Source organism: Notolepis coatsorum (genome assembly GCF_963971535.1).
Source record: "Notolepis coatsorum genome assembly, chromosome: 1".
Classification (NCBI taxonomy): Eukaryota; Metazoa; Chordata; class Actinopteri; order Aulopiformes; family Paralepididae; genus Notolepis; species Notolepis coatsorum.
Genome location: NC_140165.1, coordinates 225,460,874 through 225,479,732, shown reverse-complemented (window position 1 = coordinate 225,479,732; position 18,859 = coordinate 225,460,874). Strand labels below are relative to the sequence as shown.

The following is an 18,859-nucleotide window of genomic DNA, read 5'->3' as shown; positions in this document are numbered from 1 at the left end:
CAAACCTAAACCTGAGCCGTGGTTAAACGGCAGTATACATGCAGCCAGACGAGAGTGCATGAGGGCTGAACGACAGTGGAAAAAGGACAAGCTGCAGGTGTCATTTGACATTCTGAGGGATAGCTGGTGTAGCTATCAGCAAATTAAATTAAATGTTAAAGTTGAAAAGACTAAGCAAGCTCTGATCTCATTTTAAACAATTGTCACAAGCATCAGGTTATTTTTAAAATGGTTAACTATATTATTGATGTCTGTTTGTTTTGAAGCTTCCACTGACACATGTGAGCTTATTTTTCAGTAATTTTATTGACAAACATTAGAGCTAGCACCTCCACCCCTACATATGACCTTTCATACTTCTTGTCCTGGCCCACCTGAAGTCCATCACAGACCCTCTTCTGGACCCCCTGCAGTTTACGTACAGAGCCAACCGTTCCACTGACGATGCTGTGAACATGGCTCTGCATTACGTCCTGGAACACCTGGACACTGCACGGACCTACGCCAGGATTCTGTTGGTGTACTTCAGCTCGGCCTTCAACACCATCCTCCCGCACATCCTGGAGCATCAGATGTCCCTGCTGCACGTGCCGGACTCTACCCGCAGGTGGATAGCGGACTTCCTGACTAACAGGACACAGCGGGTGAAGTTGGGAATCAACATCTCCGATCCCAAGTCCATCAGCACTGGCTCCCCACAAGGCTGCGTTCTGTACACCAACAGCTGCGTCTCTCTGCACCCCTCGGTCAAACTCCTGAAGTTTGCGGACGATACCACCCTGGTGGGTCTCATATCCAGGGGGGATGAGTCTGCCTACAGGAGGGAGATCGAGAGGCTGCAGAGCTGGTGCAGCTGCAACAACCTGGACCTCAACGCCCAGAAAACAGTGGAGATGTGGTGGACTTCAGGCGGAAGGCAGCCCCCCCACCCAGACCATTCTGGGAGGCACCCCAGTGGCCTCTGTGGAGTCCTGCCGCTTCCTCGGCATGACACTCTCCCGGGACCTAAAATCGGAGCTGAATTCCATCGCTCTCAACAAAAAGACCCGGAAGAGGATGTTCTTTCTACGTCAGCTGAGGAAGTTCAGGCTGCCGAGGACCATGATGGTCCAGTTTTAGACCGCCATCATCCAGTCCATCCTCACCCTCTCCATCATCACCTGGTTCCCTGCAGCCACGGTCAGGGACAAGGCCAAGCTGCAGCGGGTGATACGCTTGACGGAAAGGGTGATCGGCTGCTCCCTTCCTTCGCTCGAGTCCCTACACTCCACCAGGGCCTTGAGGAGGGGGAGGAAGATCATGGCAGACCCCACCCACCTGGGTCACAACCTCTTCACCATGCCCCCCCACGGCCAGCGGCTACGGCTGCCCAAGACACTTACAGATAAAGCCCTGAAGAATCAAGCATCTACTGCTACTCTACCACTACTCCACCACTCCACTCCAAACTGATTTTGGGACTCCTATTGTTCTGGACCGGGCCAGACTTAAGCACTTAAGTTAAGTACCCTCCATTTGTTTACGGCCACTAGTCCCCGAAAATTAACACCTGAGTGCTAGTTCTAAAGTGACAGAGGAGTGGCAGAAGGTACCTGAATCTGAAGGGCTTCATCTGTAGGTCCCGCCATAGACTGAGTTTCTTCGCCTCAGCAGCTCACCTGGGAAACGAGTCAGGTGGCCCCCTGCTCCACCCCCCCCTCTATGGCGAGCTGCTAGTGCTGGACTTCTGGACTTGAACTTTGTGCTGCACTGTATCCATGTCCCCAACCACTGCACTTTACAGTTGTATTGTTGTCTCACTGTTCTGTCTTGTTTTGCACTTTATAATTTATAATTATTTATTTACTGTTGTGTTGTTCTTAATTGTGAAAAAAGCATGCACTGTAAATGTCGAATCACGTTCCATGTGTACTACAATATGGTGAATAAAGTAATCTGAATCTGAATCTGAATGTCGCCTGCCCTGACACTTTTAGCCACTTGTAGTCCCTTTCTCAGCTAGAGGAAATTATTTCCCATATGAAGCCTTCAGGCTCCCCCTTAGATGTCCTTCCCCCTCACCTTGTCAAAGAGGTCAGCACGCGTATAGGACTAAATCTCCAAACAATTATGAATGACAGCCTTGCAGAGGATGTACCTGTACTTTTTAAACATGCTGTGCTAATTAAAAAGCCTAACCCGTTTCAGGCCTATTTCCAAGATCCCGTTTTTCTCAAAAACGTTGTACTTGTCCAATGAATGTCTTTTCTAGACACACATGGGATTCTGTAGGTTTTCCAGTCTGGTTTTAGAGCACTGCACAGTACCGAGACTGCACTCTTAAGAGTTTTTAATTATATCCTTTTGGCCACTGACTCTGGTGACTTTCTTTTCCTTGTACTTTTGGATCTCACTGCTGCCTTCGATTCAGTGGATCACGATATTCTGCTCTCATGTCTGGAGCACTGGGTTGGCATTAAAGCCCTGGAGTTTTTCAGGTCGTACTTATCCGAGAGAAGCTTTTGTGTCAGCCTGGGCGACGCTGTATCCTCCACAGCACCTCTCCCCTGTGGGGTGCCCCAGGGCTCAATTCTTGTGCCAATTTAATTTGTGCTGAATTTGCTTGCCCTAGGATCTCTACTACGAGAACATGGCGTCTCCTTTCACTGTTACGCAGATGACAGTCAGATTCTGCCATTGAAAAAAAACAATCCTAACCGTTTAAAACCATTGTTAGCATGCCTTGAAGATGTCAAAGCATGGTTGGCATTAAATTGTTTCCTTTTTAATGACAGTAAAATGGAAGTTATGGTGTTTGGTCCCAGCAATGCGCATGTGTCTCTTCCTGGTGACTTGGGTCCCCTTGGACTTTTTGTAAAGCCAACTGTCACCAATCTAGGGGTGAAGATTGATTGTGACCTTACGATGAACAAACAGATCAATGTCGTAGTGGGAAAGAGCTTTTTCCAGCTCAGGAGGCTGTCCAAGGTCAAACCTTTTTTGAAAATGTTACATTTTATGCTTTTATGACCTCTCGTCTTGACTATTGTAATGCCTTGCATGTTGGCATCAGTCAGGCTTCCCTCTCTCACTTGCAGTTAGTCTAGAACGCTGCTGCTCATCTGATAACTGGAACACATTAGCAAGAGCACATTTCCCCTATACTGGCTTCCCTCCACTGGCTTCCTTTGCATTTTAGGATTGATTTGGGATCCTACTAATCACCACAAAGTACCCCAAAATACTTTGGTGTATTTTGGGGTACTTTGGGGTATTTTGGGGTATACTTTGGGGTATTTTGGGGTACTTTGGGTATTTTCTGGTACTTTGTGATGATTAGTAGGACCCTTGATTTGAAGGTTTTACTGTTTACCTTTAAATGTCTGAGCAGCTTGGCACCGGGTTACCTCTCGGACCTGCTGAAACCATGTTCCTCCGGCTCCAAGGTCCCTCAGATCCTCTGATCAGCTCCTCCTCGCTGTCCCCAAGTCCAGGCTGAAGCGTAGGGGTACCGTGCTTTTGCAGTGGCAGCCCCAAAGCTCTGGAATGAGCTGCCTCTGCATGTTAGGCAGGCCCCCACTCTGCAGGCGTTTAAATCACGCCTCAAAACACATTTATTTCCTTTGGCTTTTGGTTTTGACACAGTTTGAGACACCTGCCTTTTTATGTGACATATTGTATATGTTTTATTGTGTGCTTTTATCTTTTTATCTTTTGTATCCTTTTATTTTATGTAAATATTTGTTGAGGAACTTGTACAGCACTTTGGTAAACTTAGTTGTTTTTTAAATGTGCTTTATAAATAAAGTGGACTGGATTGGAAACATAAGCAACAAATACCTTAAAATGACATACTTATTTATCCTTTATTTATCCAGGAATGTCCCATTGAGATACAAGATCTCTTCTTCCAGGGAGTCCTCACCAACACGGCACACAACAAGTTTCAACATAAAACAGGGCATTAAACAAAAAACATAATAAAAATATAAATACAGAAGGTCATTTGTGCAGTGGCAAGGAGCATAATCACATCAACAATCGCATCAGGTAAAACAGTTACATGTTTCGTGAAGGGCTAATCGTAGCATACCTTTAAAAGCATTTACAGTAGGAAGTGCCTCTAGACAAAGTTTTACTTGCAGCGTATTCCATAAAAAGGGAGCATAGTGGGAGAATGCAGCTTTACCAAGCTCTGACTGCATCAAAGGAACATTTAAAAGCATCCCATTTGCTGCTCGTCTCGCCTTGTACTAGACAGTACAAGGTGAGCCAAAGACCAGTTTTAATAAATTAGTCTTTAGCTGCTTTTTAATGGCCTGTAGATGTCTATAGGAAGAGCGTTCCAAAGCGCCGGGGGCCACAACTATAAGGCACAATCACCTTTTGTTTTAGGGTCACAGATGTTTTGTATCAGGTCACAGATGTACACAGGTGCCTGATCATGCATGGCTCTAACAAAAACCTGAAAATCCTCCTGGACTTGTCAATAGCCTTGCAGCAGCGTTCTGGATCATTTGTAGAAGGTCCCGGGGCGACTTGGGAATTGCAGTCGTTTAGCCGGGAGGATGGAATATAACACAGAGACTTCTATGGTTAGACCGTACAGCTGAAGAAAGGGACTGAATACACTGAGCAGCCTTGGAAGCTACGCTATCTGAACCGATGATATGGACCTCAGTCTTATCTGTGCTTAATTGTAACACTTAGCCATCAAGTCCTTAATGGCAGACAGACATTTATACTAAACATACTGTCTCATCAGGCTTAAAAGAGACATACAAGTACAACTGAACACCATATCAGTGTAACAGTCAAGTCAAGTCAAGTCAAGAGTTTTATTTGTCACGGCATACAAGTATACAATGAAATGCGGGTGGTCTTGCCCGCAACGATGTGCAATACAGTGGTACAACATATAATAGAATTCAATAAAACATTGTGCAATAAACAGGTAACATAGTGGGGCATCTCGGTATTTGTACATAGTTATTTACAGAGCATGGAGGATATGCTAGGTCCCTTGGTAGTGCAATACACTGTTACTGTTGCTATACTATTTTTAAAGTGACCCTTCCTTTGTGGCCATAAGTGTGGGCGTGTGCATCATGAGTGTGTGCTTGCTCATGTTAAAGTGGCTGCTAGTGTGCGAGCGTGTACAGCGTGCGTGTCGTGTGTGTGCTCATGTGCGCTTGTGTGTGGAGAGTTCAGTGTTCTGTGGCACTCAGTGTTCAGTGTTCAAGGCTCTGATGGCCTGGGGGAAGAAGCTGAGCCGAAGCCTCTCTGTCCTAGTAGCTGGGGTTCGCAGGCGTCTGCCTGACCTCAGCAGCTGGAACAGGCTGTTATTGGGGTGGTGAGGGTCTTTCATTATTCTGCAGGCTCTGGATTTGCACCTCTTGTTGTATAGAACCTGCAGGGGAGGTAGTGCAATACCCGTGGTACGCTCGGCTGAGCGCACCACTCTCTGTAGGGCCTTCTTGTCCTGTGCCGTGCTGTTACCATACCAGGCAGTGATGTTTCCAGTCAAGATGCTCTCTACAGCTCCGGAGTAGAAGGACTGGAGTATCTTCCCAGATACTCTGAACTTCCTTAACTGTCTCAGGTGGTAGAGGCGCTGCTTCGCCTTTTTTACGACTGTGTCTATGTGTGTTGACCATGTCAGATCCTCTGAGATGTGGACCCCCAGGTACTTAAAGCTGCTCACCCTGTCCACGGTAGCCCCGTTTATCCTCAGTGGTGTGTGTGTCTCCTGCTGTCCTCTCCTATAATCCACGATCAGCTCCTTGGTTTTACCAATGTTCAGGAGCAGGCTGTTGTCCTGGCACCAGCGTTCCAGTACCTCAACGTCCTCCCGGTAGGCCTTCTCGTCGTTGTCCAGTGATATAGCTTTAAATGTGCTAATGCTATGACCTAAGGGAAGCATATACAAGGCAAATAATATACTGTAGGACCCTGAGGCACATCACAGGAAAGAGTCACAGTTTCAGACATGAATGGACCAAGCGACACAGAAAAACTCCAATCTAAGTGATAGGAGGAGAACCAGACCAGGGCGCTCCCAGAGACCCCCCCCCCCCCCCCCCACACACACCCACACACACACACACACACACACACACACACACACACACACACACAGCCTAAGCTTCTCAATCAGGATACTGTGATCTACAATATCAAGCTGTGCTAAGATCCAGCACCAAAACATCCGAAGCCAACATTATATAACGCTTCTGATGGAAACCAGATTGGTATTTATCTTAAATGAATGTTGTGTGCAGCAGTGAGCTGTTTGGAAAACAACTTCCTCTAAAACCTTTTATATGAAAGGCAGCTTAGATATAGTTTTTGGGAAGGGATGGATCAATGTTGGTTCTTTTCGGAAGAGGCTGAACAACTGCATGTTTAAAATATGCTGGGACACAACCTAATTGCAGGGAGCTAATTATAATAGAGAGCAGGCATGGACTAATAGACCCAAGTACGTTTTTAGGGACGGTAGTTGGTGAAATATACAGGGTAGATATATAAAACTAAATTGGATTCCAAGTAGAGGGAGCAGAATAAATAGAAGTAATTTCCCCCTGTTCAATATGGGCTTTAGGGGCCGATTGCAAGAATACATCTTGGTAAGGCGGACAGTAACTTCCAACAGTTTTCCCAATGATATAGTTGCATAGGTAAGACGGAAACAAACCAAGAGCCGCCTAAGAGTTGACCAGTGATTAAGTCTGCGGGTGGACAGAGCAGGCCATCCAACCCAGAGCATACAGTGAGCAATGTACATTATATATTGCGCTTTACTGTTACATTTGCACTCTGGTTAGATGCAAAACTTATTTGTGTTGTATAATGACAAATACATTCTCTCTCTCTCTTTCTCCCCCCCCCCCAGAACTCCTTATCCAGCCATGTGGACCATTCTGGGCTGGCTGTGTCTGAGCGGCTGACCCTGGGAGTGGTGAAGTGGTGGGGTGCAGGCAGTGTGGAGGTACAGGAGGTGATTCTGGTGGACGGGGCCGGAACAGAGCACCGCCTGACCCCACAACACAACATCACCACTCAGGTTAGACCCGAGGGGATCTATGTCACTGTATAATATATATCTCCTGTCCACAAAATCCTTTATTTATATAGACCACACACGTCAAACTTGAGGTCCACAGGGCCAAATATGGTCTGCCTGCCATCTTCATCCGGCCCGCTGACTGGATTCGCTTATAGTATCACGGTTGTGTTTGGAACCCAATGTGCAGGCAAGGAGACACGGTAGGCAGAACTGCGCAAAACCCAATATGGGTATATTTAATAGGGTGGTCGGATGTACAGGCATTGGTCGTTACACAGGGGAAATTCTCGTAGTGCAGGATATACACGGGGCATGAATGTCATACGGACGGGGTGAAAAGCAGGAGCAGTTGTTGTCAGCCGGTCGTAGGTCAGAGCAGTACTTTGTGAACCAGGCCAGTGTCTCCAGGTCTTAGCCAGCAGGTCAGTGTCTCCAGGCTTCACCGTGCAGGCTAGGAGAGAGGATGAGAATAGAGATTAGAACAAGGTTGTGAGCAAGGCCAGTGTCTCCAGGTCTTAACCAGCAGGCCAGCGTCTCCAGGTCTTCACCGTACAGACTAGGAGAGAAGATGAGAATAGAGATTAGGCCAAGGTTGATGAACAAGAGATCCAGACAAACAACTTAAGCAACAGAGTAGAGACAAGAACATAGTAACGTGACTAACGTGGTACGAGAGTTTACGATCTGACAGCTTCTCTACGTTTGGGGCCGGTTTATATACCCAGAAGCACTCTGCCTCCAGACCGTAGATCAGCTGTCTCGTGACACACCACCTGTGATTAGTTAACGATAATGAGAGAAGTAGAGTGGTGACGAGAACAGAGAGAGGCAGGAGCACTGACATGGTAGACATGACATATAGATACATTTTGGCCCACAAACGGCCTGCGATGGAAATCAAGCGCACCTCTGTCTCACTGCATGGCAATACAAATAACTTTCGCTTTTAAAAGCTGTCAGTCATCCGCTTTCACTCGACTCAAGCCGTGGTTTTATCCTGTTGCATTTTATTCTATTTTACTTATCAAGTGAATTATTGCTAATTCATCATATTTAATCAAACCTGTGGAAATTATTGGTTTTGCGCGAGATAAGGTGCTAAGAGATGCTAAGGTGAGTGTTGTTTGTGCGTGATTGTGTGTGTTCCACTTAAACCCTTCTAATAAAATAAAATAACGTCAATGTTAAGCGGTGAACAAGAATCATTACGGACAGCATCCAATCTTCCAAAATGTTAATCCAAGTGGGGTGTCTTGTTTGTGAGATTGATTGTTTATTTTTAAAGCCTACCACACTCATGTGCTGCAGTGCTTTTGAGAAGTAATGGCACCCTAAAGACACCATACATGTTAATAAAAAAAAAAAAAAAAATTATATATATATATATATATACAGTATATAAGCATCCAAACATATAAGCGTCCACTTCTTAGATGTATCTTCTAATTCATCTGAGTCTTTTCGGACTCTTAAGACATGCTACTATTTCATCTCCCCTGATAACAAAGCAGAAACCAACAGCCTTCAGATTTGAATGGGGCTTGTTAAGGTTTGACTGTAAAGGCCCCTACATAGTCGGGCGGAACGTACGCGGACCGGACTCCGCGCTGCATGTCCACAGTCGTTTGAGCTTTCATAGTCGAGCGTACCATTACGTACCAATTTCCTACATGTCTCGCGCCAGTTTACTACATTTGCCAAAAAATATTCACGCTGTTTACACTCTCTGTCACGGCGTCGTCCACCAATGTCAAAATAAAGAGTCTAGGTTATCTCCGTTTCCAAGATTTCTAAATAAAACTGGCAGTTTTACACACATTTAGAAAAGCCATTCAAACTTCTCAAGTTTCTTCAGATGATGAAATAACGATAATGATTAGCGATAGTAAAACAAAATTTTGCATCATCTACCTGCCAATGTTTTACCGGACCAATCCTACCAACTTAATCATGATCCTGGCCTACTCTCACTTGGCACTTGGTGTTCAGAGTAAAATGAAGATCGGTGTCACATTAAATGCAGGTCGATGTCAACCAAAACGCTGAGCAGCCTTTTGTGTGACACCAAGTAAGCAGTGGTACGTTCTGCCCGACTATGGGAGGGCCTTAAGACTGTAAGACAAAGTAAGCAGTGGTACGTTCTGCCCGACTATGGAAGGGCCTTAAGACTGTAAGACAAAGAGGACAAGGCAGGATTAGACAAGGCATGACGGGTATGGGGATAAACAGGAAAAGTAGCAAAAACTAGGACTGATTGGGTTAGCTGAGAATACAATCTGGCGTCGTCTTGCAGTATGGGCTGGGTACTAGTAGCCAGGTGATTGGTGATCTCCAGCAGCTGTGGATGCTTCGGGGCCTGCCTGCACACCAGGTTCTAATCCTGCAATTACCCCCACATATCCATACCCACACAGAGACAAAGATACTATGAGACAGAGGACATGATATGGCTTAAAGGAGTACTTTGACATTTTGAATTCCAGTCGATCGCTCTTCTTTACTTGAAACTTGTCTCACTGGAGGATAACATTTACACACATGTCCTTCAGTTTCCTAGAAACGGCACATTAGCTTCATTAGCATCCACCATTTTAAATTGAACTCAAAATATCAAAGTACTCCTTTAATGGGATTTTAGATTGTGGATACTCAAATAGTATTGGATATGGTGTTGCCTTCTGGGTGTTATTCAAATCCAGTTGCTGAGGGTTAAAAGAAAATATATACCACCCCACCCCCCCCACATTTTTCTCTATTGACTTAAAATTGGAAGATTACACAGGAAAGGAGTCACTGAAATTGCACCTCTTTGTACTTTCCTCTTTAGTGACAGGGGAGGATGATTTATAGTTTCCGTATTCATATTTGCCTGGGGTGTCAACGCTACAAATAAAATGCTATTCTTAAGATAAGAAAGAGAGAAAAAAGTCTCCACATAAGAAAGTGAGCAAATGTATTGCTTCTCGGAAGCGATGTATGTGTTGGTGCAAACTGTTTGCTGTTATTGTGTTTGTAACAGTAATCGATGTGAAGGCTTATGAATATATGCATGAAGCCGTACCCACGCGAACGTGTGGACACACAGGTGCACACAAACACACACTTATCTTCACCTGCATTCCATAGGTCCTTACTGTTCACCTGCAGTATTTTGCACACTGCCCTTCACAACTGTCCATGCAGTGCAAGGACCCACGTTCCAAGTAGATTGAGTGTTCAGCATCCCAGTCCCCCCGCCCGTCACAACAACAACATCATCAACAACAACAACGACGGACCTCAAGTTCAACCCAAATCCCCGCTGTGACTTTGTTTCAGCTCTTCATTATCTAATAGCGCCGACTGCCGCGCGGTCACCTTGTTCCTTGATATTCACTCATGAATTTGAGTTACGGCTAAGCGCGGTCGGGGTGACGAGTCAAAAGGCTGCTCGTCTAAATCCTGCAAATTGATTGTTCGCGGCGGCGTCCCCTCTTCATCACCGGTGAAGTGGAAGTCATCGTGACGACAGGAGCACGGCCATCTTTCCCCCGACCGGCTTGCCTCTTGTAAATTTGGCAAACAAATGATTATGATGTTTGCATAGTGAAATTGTCTTTCTGCAAGGATGGGGGGAAATAGCCATTGGCGAGCATTAGAAGGTCCCCTATTTTGTATATATTTTTTTTCTTGAACGTGGAACATGTTAGTCAAGTTCTTTAAACCATATTGGAAATTATTATTATTTTCCAGCACCTTCTTCTTCCCTTGTATTGAAGTGGTTGCTTTCAGTGCACACACCATATTTTTGATTAATTATTTCCTTCCCCGCTTAGCTACCCCACATCCAAAAAAGAAAAAAAAAATAATTAAGAGGGGCCGGCTGACTGATAATGGCGATTTGTGTGTCGCCCTCCCTGCCACAGGCGATTTTATAAAAAAAAGAAATGTAGATTGATTTTTTACAAAATAATGATGATGTATGATAAATATAATAATAATTAAAAAAATCCTGCCTCTGAATATCATAGTCCAATCATCCGCAACATCTAATTTAGTTCTGGAATGAATTTCAGAATCACTGTCTGACACTCCATGGGTGACTTCTCTCAGGCTGCCGATCGCCCCTCAGTCCTCTCGTTCATTCATGTGTTGGCTTTATTTAAAAAATGTCAACACCACAACCTCCAAAGCATTTCTATGGGTTGTTTTAGTGCAAGCCCTTACGTGCTTTCGTCATACGTTTGGCTGAGCGCATGGCATTCATTTGACATCATGTCCGGAATCACGCCAACCAGGAAATAACTAACGCGAATAGTTATTGACTTGTTTGTCGCTGTCGAAAACTTATAATAATCACAAGATACATTCAGTGCTGGATCTAACAAAATGGATTTATGGAGACACATTTATGGAAAGTTCAAGCCCGGACCACAAAGCTTCTCGAAGGGTTAGCGCGACATGCGGCGGATTGGCAATGTTCTACCGGCAGCAAGAGTCTCAGCCTATGCGTTATGATATTATGATATAAAAATTTAATTGTAGTGCCGTCAGACCCGGATATGGGTTGTCTTTTCCGTTTATTTTCTTCTGAGTGCTTCGTTTACATGTTAAAATCACAACGATTTTCTTCTGGGGGACAAAGCCCACACACCCCTACAGGGGTTTGGTTTACAAACATGTCACCTTTTTCACCTCTTATCAGTTTTTAGGTCTGGTTATATACTGTAGTTACTGAAACTGATGAATATGGCACCGCCCCACCTAGAATATCTTTCACCAGCTGCCACTGTAAGTTAATAAGTAAAAAAGTGTTCCTGGCTCCAAAAAGGACAGCTAATTGATTACATTAAGCTAATTGATTGCTTGTGGCCTTGGTATTGGCATTGCACATCACACAGTGCCATACCTCTGGATAGTTTGTTAGCTAACCTGAAGACTTTTCTCCGGTAACGGCCCTGGCCGAACAGCAAGAAGTGCTTATGCAGTGCCTAAATAACATTTCACACTGCCAAATCCATACCAAGAATTGGCAAAGTCCATTTTCCATAATATGAGACCTTTAAATCTCTCTAATGCTGCAGTTATCAAGAGATATAGACCTGGGGAGTGAGGTTCCACTGAAGTGCCCAGTGAAGCTCAAACTACTGTATCAGTACTTACTGCAGTGTGTAGGTTTATAATAATACGGAGGTATGAATTGTTTAATTCTTGTATGGTTACAGCCAGTAAAAGTAAATGTTTTAACTTCATCTTTGAGAAAATGTGTTTTATATCATAATCTTTACTTGTTTCCATGGTAACTAATACGATACCCATAACCCTTGACGATCTTCGACCAATCACAAGAGCACAACTACTCTGGTAAAAACTCCTATGGTAAAAATTTGCGAGGAACCAGGTGGGTCTTAGAAGTACCATATGACTCCCCAGGTCTATAGGAACCAGGCAGGTCGTAGAAGTACCACAGGACTCCCTAGGTCTATAGGAACCAGGCAGGTCTTAGAACTATCACATGACTCCTCAGGTCTATAGGAACCAGGCAGGTCTTAGAAGTACCACATGACTCCCCAGGTCTATAGGAACCAGGCAGGTCTTAGAACTATCACATGACTCCCTAGGTCTATAGGAACCAGGTCACATGACTCCCTAGGTCTATAGGAACCAGGCAGGTCTTAGAACTATCACATGACTCCCTAGGACAGGTCTATAGGAACCAGGCAGGTCTTAGAACTATCACATGACTCCCTAGGACAGGTCTATAGGAACCAGGCAGGTCTTAGAAGTATCACATGACTCCCTAGGTCTATAGGAACCAGGTCACATGACTCCCTAGGTCTATAGGAACCAGGCGGGTCTTAGATGTATCACATGACTCTCCAACTCTATAGCCAGAACAGAACAAGGTGTGGAGAGAACATGATGATGAAGTGGAGAAGAACAGAACAAGGTGTGGCCAACGGAGAAAACAGGATGATGAGGTGGGGAAGAACAGGTTTAGGAGGAGGTCATGGTAGTGGAAGGAGGGGATGGAGAAGGAGAGGAAGACGGTTTGGAAAGGAGGAGGCAGTAGAGAAGGAGGGTGACGGGGGGAAGAGAAGAAGAAGAACAGGTCTGGGGGACAGATTTGGGAGTTGGGCAGACACAGAAGGAAAAGAGATTTGAGAAGAGGCAGAATAGAAGAATGAGGCAGGAGGAGTGGGAGTACGTCGGGTTTGGACGCAGGAGGAAGGAGAAGAGGAGGGGTAATGAGGGAGAGTAGGGGAGGTTCAGTGGGAGACGGAGGAGGAGCGGGAGGAGGCCTAGTCAGGGAGGAGGGGGCTGGAGATGAAGGAGGCGGAGTCAGAGGAGACGGATTTGTTTGAGAGGAGAACCATGAGGAAGAGGCATATGGGGAGGGCAAATCTGACAGGAGAAGGAGGAGGACGACTAATGGTAGAGAGAGGAGGTGATGCAGAGGGGCATGAGGTGGAGAAGGACGAGGAGGAGTCAGCCAGGATGAGGGCCACATCTTATGACCATAAATGTTGTGCATAATGAGAACATACCCCATACATACTGCAGTTGTCCTTGACCAAGGCACTAGCATTAGAATTGGAGTTGGTCCCTGGGGCCGAACCGTGGCTGCCCACTGCTCCTGAATAGAGGACACCTTTGCTGGAAGAAGGACGCGATGGAGGAGGAGGACATGTTTGGGAGGCTGCCAGTGGTTCCTTCTGCTCGTTTGGCCTTGGATGAAACATCCCTGTCTGGGCTATGTACTGTACTCTGCCTACTCATCAGCAGCATGGAACTGATCGCTACAGCAGCTCCATAAATAATCACTGGAGACGTACCCTGTTCTGGGACAGGACAGAGAGAGGGAAGGGTAGAGAGGAAGGAGACACATGAGTGAGAGAGAGAGAGAGAGAGAGAGAGAGAGAGAGAGAGAGAGAGAGAGGAAGGAGACATGAAAATGAGAGAGAGAGAGAGAGAGAGGAAGGGGAAACGTGAAAATGAGAGACAGAATCATAAAGAGAGAGGGAGATGTGTGTGTGTGTGTATGTGCGTGTGCCTGTATGTATCTGTATGTATGTGTGTGTGTCTGTGTTAGGGTGCGTGTGTGTAAGAGAGAGAGAGTGATAGAGAGACAGTGTGTATGTGTGTTTGAGAGAGAGAGAGAAACCATGTGTCTGTGAGAGAGAAAGAGAGAGAGAGGTGGAGAGGGCATGAAGGATGAGATGGAGAGACAGTGAGTCATTGAGGGAGCGAGCGGGGAGCGGGCGAGATGATGAGGGAGAGGCGCAGCACATGTATTTGAATAAGTGGTGTTTCAGCGCGAGACAATCCATTCATCTCCTTAAGCTCCCTCAGTGCTAACAACTTGAAGTAAGCAGCTGGGGCCATTTAGATGCTTTGAGGTGTCCCTTTCTCTCTGAACACACAGCGCCACAGATTGTGCCCATAGAGTAGACGGTATCTAACAGGTTTGGGAAGGCTGCTTTAAAAATGCAGCCTTATACCGGACTGAATAGAATAGAATAGAAATACTTGATTCATCCCGAGGGAAATTTGGCACTACAAATCGCTCACAGTAAAGAGGAAACATTTAGGGAGACAAAACAAGTCACGAATGAAGAATAAAATAAGCCTAAGAATAAAAATACCCAGCTCCGGGATATACATTTCCTATGTTATGTTTATACATTCTAATATAAAATATACAGTAAAATATACAGAAATCTACAGTAAGTGTAATATTGAACAGTGTTGTTATGTATACACATTCTAATATAAATTATACAGTAAGTGTACAGTAAGTGTAATATTGAATATTGTAAAATATACAGTAACATATACAGAAGTCTACAGTAAGTGTACAGTAAGTGTAATATTGAGTGTTGTTTTAAATATGAATACATGATTGATCCTTAGAGCCTTGATTGCCTAAAATTATAATCAGGCATGTAATTCACCAGGGCTTCCCCCTCTTAGTAAATTAATAGGTGAGTTTGGTCTTGGTCAAAACTTTATTAGTAGAGTAGTTGTTATCTCCACCAGGCTATGTGATTGGTTGTGTGTGTGTGTGTGTGTGTGTGTGTGTGTGTGCACACTCTGAAAGGCTGCGTTGGATGAAACACAGCACACCAGGGACATGACTCCTGGAGTTAATTTCCATTCCGATTCATATTCAGATTCAGATTCAGATTCAGATTCAGATAGTTGTATTTGCCATATGCAACAATTACAATGGCATTTTTACTCTCCGTTCAAATAGTATAAAGTTACACTTTTTGAACACAAGGGGGTTCTCTGCTCAGAGCCTCAGGGAATCCGCTTGCTTGCCCCTGTTTAGAACATGGATGTGAACCTGTTGTCGTTGCTATACTATGCATTTAAAACATTTAAACATGAATGCATCATTGTCCACTGAAACAATGCTTGGAACCTGTTTCTAACATGCTTCATATCACCATTCCTACACCTCATATGCTTCCTATCACCCTTCCAATGCTGCCTAACATCCTTCCTACCCTTCCTATCACTATTCCTAAGTGTTCCTAAGTGTCTTTTTTTCCCATCCGACAGTTTTTTCATTACGCCAATTCCCCCCTGGTCGTTGTGCTGCTGTCGGTCTGGGGAGGGTGTAGACTACCACATGCCTCCTTTGTCGGCCTGGGGAGAGTGTAGACTACTACATGCCTCTTTTGTCGGTCTGGGGAGAGTGTATACTACCACATGTCTCCTCTGTCGGTCTGGGGAGGTTGTAGACTACCGCATGCCTCCTCCAATACATGTGGAGTCACGAGCCGCTTCAGCAGTCAGCTACCATGTAAATGGACTGCATTTATATTTTCATATTTATCCAATGCGCTTTACAATTTATGCCTCAGATTCACCCATTCACTCACACATTCACACACAGACGATGGAGGCAACCATGCAATGTGCCAACCTGCTCATCGGGAGCAGTTAGGGGTTAGGTATCTTGCTCAAGGTCACTTCGACATGCTGCCAGGAGGAGCTGGAATTGAACCAGGAACCTTCCAATCACTAGATGACCACTCTACCTCTTGAGCCACTGTCACCCCCACCCTGTCATATAATCAATATATACTGTCATATAATCCATATATACTGTCATATAATACCAACCCTTTGGCTGTCACATTGTCAATGGATAAGGCCCAGAGGTGGTTAAGAGTAGGTTAAGATCCTCGCCTCTGGAACCAGGCTGTCCAAGGACTGAATCCCACCAGAACCTTCTATTATGTCCTGTGTGTCTTCACCTGCTCTGTCCCCCTCTCAGATATCCACATGTCTCAATAAAGACAACAATAATAACTGCCCCTCCTTAACCTCTTAAGCCTGGAGCCCTATTTTATGAAAAAGTTAATGGAATATTGCTCCACAAGGCCATTTGCATATTCGTGGTATCTAGGGACATCTATGGACCTCAGTGAATGTATTCCCAGTGTCAGAAATATTGTGTCTATTATAGGCTTGCTTAAATTGTGATGAAACAAATGATAATATGAATTATGATTTTTCTTTGCATCTTTGACAGTGAATAACACCATGCTAATAATGACCAGACATGAAGAACTGCCACTGATCTCGTTCAGTACCTTCTTGAGATCACGTGTACAAAAAATCTAAGGAAATTAATAAAGGGAAGATGATTAAACAGAAGGTTCTGTAGATACAGTACTGAATTCTCCCATCCGGACCAATGCAATTTGAAATATTATTATAGAATATAGAATAGCAGGCTTATAAATTACCTTATTATAGCCAATTCGCACATTTATATATATACATATATTATCTTTCAAATGCCCAAGTTCAATTTGGATTTAGTATCACCAGGCGTGCATAAGAACAGATAATTAAATCAAATCAAATTTATTTATAAGGCCCGACAACACACGTTAATGTCCCCATGGACATCTATTCATTACAAATCTATTGTAATGTACAGTAGCGTTTTTATTTTGATCAGGGTGGCACCATTTTGAAACTATTTTCAAATATAATTGTTGCTGCATGCTAAAAATAGGGAAGAGAAACGAACTGTGCTTCAATATATGTCAATAACGTTACGTTTTGTGGTATATTATCCTGAGTAATAAGATAATAAAAATATATTCATAACAAACCATTTGCTTGCCGGGACCTAGAGGCTTCTGGGTAGGGTGTTTCTGAAAAATGTCAACACACATTGAAAGCTGTGGCTTTCTTCTTCAAAATTGCGTAAAAAAAAACTATAATTCCTCACTTCAGATTTCCAAGGACTTTCGCGACCAACTCAATAGAAAAATTAAAAGTAAAATCTATCTTTAACCTATTGGTAAACTAACATATTGATGATAATATACATTATAAATGAAATGTCTTAATCATTTTGCGAATATCCACCATTTTGAATTAGCAAAACGCCACATTGTCGTTTGAAATTTAGTTTAGTCATATTGTACAGTTGGAATTTCGAAAAACTACATTTCCTAGCGATTTCCAGCTTCCTGCAAGCAAATGACTTCCTGATTATTATTTTGTATTTATCTTATTTCTCGGGATTATATACAAAACTGAACGTTATTGGCATAGATTGGAGTGCAGTTAGTTTGTCTACCTTCTGTGAACATCTAGCAACCATCCGTGTTGAAATCCGATCAAAAATGGCGTTGTTGATTTTTTTGGCATTGTTGATGGCATTGAACGAGTAGATTTGGCCCGATCGATAGATGTGCAACATGGCTATAATAAGGTAATTTATAGGCCTGCTATTCTATAATAATATTTCAAATAGTGTCTGGGTGGCAGAATTCAGTACTGTAGCTACAAAACCTTCTGTTTAATCATCTTCCCTTTATTAATGTCCTTATATTTTTTGTACACGTGATCTCAAGAAGGTACTGAACGAGCTCAGTGACAGTTTTTCATGTCTGGTCATTTTTAGCATGGTGTTATTCACAAAGACAAATCATAATTTATATTCTCCTTTGTTTCATCACAATTTACTCAAGCCTAGTAACAGACACAATATTTCTGACACTGGAAATACATTCCCTGAGATATATAGATGTCCCTAGATACTAATAACATGCAAATGGACTTTGTAGAAGTGGAGCAATCTTCCATTTACTTAGATACGTATTTTTATCTCTGAAAATAGGGCTAGGGCTTAACAGGTTGATAAAGAAAAGATAAGAAAAACACATTTAAAAAGTCAGATTTTATAATCTCTCTATCTCTTTCTCTTTTTGCTCTCTCTCTCTCTCTCTCTCTCTCTCTCTAGGAGCTGATAGTAGATGCTACTACATTGTCAGTTCGTGTGGACCAGGACTTCACTATGACATTTACAACGATCTAATCAGTCACAAAACAAAGGACCACAAACCAATGTGTGATTCTGGTGATCAACCAACTTGTACCTGGTGATTCTAGTAATTCTAATATATTAAGAAACTGCTGCATTGTGTATTATTTAAACCTAAAAAGTCAAGAGGTATATTGTAACTTTTTCTTGAAATATATTTAAAAAAAAATTGTTAATGTAACATAAATACATTGAACCTTTTTAAGAATTGCATTGAATGCAATCCGTCATGCACAAAGAAAGTGTGTGAGATTTGTTTAGCTAACATAACAACACTGTTTTGCTGTGATCAATCATGTGTAAATAAACTGACCTTGAAAACAGTTCCAGCCTATAGGATAATTGCCAGCATGTTAAGTGATTCAATTAATAAATTAAAGTGATCATTGAAATTGTAAAAAAAAAAATCTAAAACTGACACGAAGCTAATGCAAAGATCCTTGAATCTGGATGTAGTGTGGGTTAAAGTACTT

At 43.5% G+C, this 18,859-nt stretch overlaps 1 protein-coding gene across 1 annotated transcript in view; it reads left to right on the top strand.

The window, feature by feature from the left end:
* The window catches only part of si (sucrase-isomaltase), a gene marked incomplete at its 5' end in the record, with an annotated part of 323,712 nt that extends 305,302 nt beyond the window's left edge, over positions 1-18,410 (top strand). The window contains 2 exons of the mRNA XM_084309006.1: positions 6,875-7,045; positions 18,306-18,410. Coding sequence (XP_084165132.1) covers positions 6,875-7,045; positions 18,306-18,380 — 246 coding nt within the window. The 3' untranslated portion in view covers positions 18,381-18,410. The remainder of the gene's footprint in view (positions 1-6,874; positions 7,046-18,305) is intronic.
* Between the last annotated feature and the right edge of the window lie 449 nt (positions 18,411-18,859).